This window comes from Echinops telfairi, unplaced genomic scaffold (genome assembly GCF_000313985.2).
Source record: "Echinops telfairi isolate 266 unplaced genomic scaffold, ASM31398v2 ScPeMD7_7458;HRSCAF=8496, whole genome shotgun sequence".
Taxonomy (NCBI): Eukaryota; Metazoa; Chordata; class Mammalia; order Afrosoricida; family Tenrecidae; genus Echinops; species Echinops telfairi.
The window spans coordinates 28,427,479-28,431,579 of record NW_022111358.1 but is presented as its reverse complement, the minus strand read 5'-3'; the positions used below and the strand labels follow the sequence as shown (position 1 = coordinate 28,431,579).

The following is a 4,101-nucleotide window of genomic DNA, read 5'->3' as shown; positions in this document are numbered from 1 at the left end:
TTGCCTACAGATGGGCTTTGGGTCCCTACTCCGCACTCCCCCTCATTCACAATGATATGATTTTTTGTTCTTTGATGCCTGATACCTGGTTCCTTCTATACCTCATGGTCACACAGGCTGGTGTGCTTCTTCCATGTGGGCTTTGTTGCTTCTCAGCTAGATAGCCACTGGTTTGCCTTCAAGACCCCAGACACTATATCTTTTTAAACATAGCCGGGCACCATCAGCTTTCATGTCTGTCCTGTGGAGCAGCTGGTGGTGTCGAACTGCTGACCTGTGGCTAGCAGCCCAACACAAAACCAACCACTCCGCCCCTTTAAATCCAAAAATAACTTCAGGTGCTGAACCACATCATGCTCCTGGATGCAGCTTTTCTTCAGTTTACGGAAAGGGGAAGCGGGGGGCGTTCTCTAGTGGAGAGAAAAAAACACCAATCTAATAAGACTACCATCAGAAAGGCTGGGCTTTCCGCACCCATAAACAGTTACAGTCTGAGAAGCTCACAGGGGCCTGTAGGGTCAGTAAGAGCCAATGCCTCCATGGCAGGGAGTTTAATAAGGCTGTGCCTTCTATTTATTAAATGCTCTACACTTCGTAAGCATGTATCTATCCATACACATGCTTTGTATGAAGACACTGGGGATTTCTACGTGCAGGGAAATCATGCATTCCCTTTCTGGCATCAGTGGCCCAGTGCTAAGCATGCAACATCAAATAACAGCCGGTGGAGCCATCTCAGACCTTCGGTAGCAAACTTTCCTAAAATCATAGCACCTGGACCAGAGAGAAGAACTAGAGGCTCTAAAATACAGAAACCTGATTTCTCAGACCGGATCTTCCGTGAATGGCACTGTAAGAGCCCGTTTTAGGAAGGGTTTAAACATCCAAGTGGATTGTACCAAATTATCGCTCTGATGGCTGCATCATTCGATCATTCTTCATCAGGAGAGTTGGGTGATTTGCTGGTGATCGTTCGGAGCACTATTCTGATTTTCCAGTCACACAGCATCTGCTCCGGATTGCTCCTCAGTCCAGAAAACATGTGTGACGCCCTCCTTCCTCCCTTGTCTCCCCCTACAGAGCCGGATTGGGTGACACTGCGTCGGAAGCAGACTCCAAATCTCAAGCACCGTCCACTGGTTCCTCCAAAGGTAAGCACAGTCCTGAGGAATCACTCAGAGGAAGTCAGAATGAATTTGAGGAATGGCACCCGCTGTGAGATTTCCCTCAGTGGTGCAGGGTTAGTCATTTCCTGTCTTCTGAGCTAGAGGGAAAGATTGGTGCCATGCCTGTGGCAAGAGGAGTGGCCTATGCAACCTTAAAGGTTGTGGCAAGTCCCAGGGGAGAAAGTTCTTCTACAAAGAGGTATGATGAGGGCCAGCACACGTTTTGTACTGTTTTCAAAGAAAAAGGCTTTCATTGGCCCACAAGAAAACTGAATCTTTTTTGCATTGCCATTGACTAAAATACACTTTTTAAAAAAAATATAAAAGCCCCTTTTGAAAGTTTGAATTTCATGGATGGCATCAGTCAATACCTAATTTAAAAGCTTACGCAACAACCAATTTTGGATTGATCTTTGAAACACTGGTTTTTCAACCCTTTCTTTCATCTTTATCTTAGACTCCACCAAAAGCCGGAAGATCAAGACAATTGTGCAAGAGGTGGTGAATGGCCAGGTGGTCTCGTCCCAAGTTCAGGAAATTGAAGAACTCATGTAGAAGGTTTTAGAAGATCTGCCACCTGATTGGTCCCTTAGGAAGAAGAAATCTACTAGAAAGTATTCCTTTCAGAGTGAAATATTGTATTCGCTCAAGCTCCATTCTTGTCTGTTTCGTTTTCTTTAGCTTCCCTCTTCGCTCCGAGGGCTTTCAGCACTTCTGAACCAATATTCAGACGACATCGGGTGCGTTCAGGGTGGGATGGCCATAGACTTGAACCAATATTCAGATGAAAGTCAAGGTGGCTGTACTAATCTCTATAATGAGCTAAAACTTACCTTTCATCTCTCTACTAGGAGTCGTGTTTCAATGATAAAATTTTGATAGCTTATAACTTTTTTTTAAATCAAGAATTTTAATCAAGTAGTGATGTTTTAAAATAATTCATTTCAATAAAAAATGAATGAAAATAGCGTGAAAGGTGTACTTTCTTCATTTAACAATAAATGTCAAGGGCATAGAAAGGCATTTGGGGAAATAATATGAAATTGCTCAACACTGGGATCAAGATCTCCAGGTTGAAGTCAAGGTTCTTTTAAAGGTCTGTCCTTTTAATGTTAGCCCATCAAGAGTCCGGCACGAGTTCATAGACAGTATACAGCAGCTTCTCTGTTTACTTTCTAGCACCATCATTTATTCAGTAAACACCTATTGAACTCCAGACACAGTGGTGGAGATAGGAAGCTGAATAACAGGCTCTTGGGCCGTGAGGAGCTCACAGTGGAGGGCCAAACCAAACTCATGGCATCGAGTCAACGCTGACTGTAACTGTTACAGGAGTGGAAAGCCCAGTCTTTTTCCCTTGGAGCTGCTGATGGCTTCAAACTGCCAACCATGTAGATCACGGCCCAATGGGTAACCACTACTCCACCAGGGCTCCTACAGCGGAGGGCAGCAGAACGGTGACACGGCTGAACCTAAGTTCAAAGAACGACAGACACCCGGTGGAAGACGGTCTTATCAGAGGAGATCTTCATTAAAAAGTCAGTCGAGGTGGGTTGAAAAGGAATATTTCAGGGAGAGGAGCTGCCTTGGGGGGAAAACCCGGGGCTATAAAAGAACATTGCTTCATCTCTCTTCTCCTAGCTGACCCCGGAAGGGTGGGTCATTAACCCAAGGCCAGTGCCAGAGCTGGGGCAAAGGGAAGGCAGCGTCTAAGCTGAGTAGATGGTTCCCTCTGGGGTGACAAATTCAAAACCTAGACGGTCAAGAGAAGCAGCAGTTCATGATTAAGCAGTTAGGGTCTAACGCCAGACTGGGTTAAAGTCCTAGCTCAGCATGTGAGTAACTTTTTCCCTTCCTAATGAATACAACAGTCATGCTAGTGCCCACTTCACAGGGTGGGTTGTTGGGAAGTGAACAAGGGGATAAGCATCAAGCATTAGGGATGATCCGTGGCACCTAGAATATAAAAAAAAAAAAAAGAATCCCAATGCCATTGAGTCGATGTCAACTCATAACAACCAGGACAGGGTAGAACTGCCCCCTGTGAGTTTCTATGATGGTAACTCCTCAGGGCCAGAGAAAGCCCCATCTTTCTTCCAGGGAGTCACTGTGGTTTCAAACCACCGACCTTGCTGTTAATAGCCCAATACATAACCACTACACCACCAGTTCCTGACATTTGGGCCCTGTTTTTATTTGCTATAGGGCATCCAAACAGGATGGAGGAACCATGCTCATTGTAGTGTGTGGAGTGTCAAAGTGAGCAGAGTGGAGAAGGGAGAGTCAAGCAAGCCTGGAGGGACTCCAGAACCCAGCGCAGAAGCCCACGGGAGACTTCCTTCCGTGTCATTTAAACTGGCTCGAGTGTTTAGGTTCCCAAAGCCACGTTTCCTCCTACTGTTTATTTAATGGCTCCCAGCCCTCCACTCAGATCATTTGCTTATACATAACAATGGAATCATTTCTGTTTGGCCCTCCCCTTACAGGACACATCCTAGGGTAGCCTTTCTTTTCACACACAAAGAGATGCTCAAGTTACATTCCTGAATTATGTTCCGGTGGTTCCTGTTTTAGGTGTCAGATGCCACAGGCAGCTCGGACTCAGTCAGTTCTCTCCCACAGAGGCTGTTGGGCTTGAGGGCACCTGTCCAATCCATCTCATGGAATGCTTCCTCTTTTTCTCTGACCCTCTACTTTTCCAAGCACAATGTCCTTCTCCAGGGTCTGGTCCCTCCCGTTGACACAGCCACAGCATGGGAGGCAACCTGTTGCTAGGCTGGCTTCCAAGGAGTATGCTGTCTGCACTACTTGCAAGATGGATTTGTTTCTTCTTCTGGCAGTCCGTGACACATCCACGGGTCTTCTTCAGCGCCATAATTCATACGTATCCATTCTCCTTCGTTCTCGCTTATTCATTGTCCGGGTCTCACATGCA

At 46.0% G+C, this 4,101-nt stretch overlaps 1 protein-coding gene across 1 annotated transcript in view; it reads left to right on the top strand.

Moving 5' to 3' along the window:
• Positions 1-1,807, top strand: part of KRT12 (keratin 12) — a 6,237-nt gene extending 4,430 nt beyond the window's left edge. The window contains exons 6-7 of the mRNA XM_004707455.4: positions 1,081-1,151; positions 1,624-1,807. Coding sequence (XP_004707512.1) covers positions 1,081-1,151; positions 1,624-1,721 — 169 coding nt within the window. The 3' untranslated portion in view covers positions 1,722-1,807. The remainder of the gene's footprint in view (positions 1-1,080; positions 1,152-1,623) is intronic.
• The last annotated feature ends 2,294 nt before the right edge of the window (positions 1,808-4,101 follow it).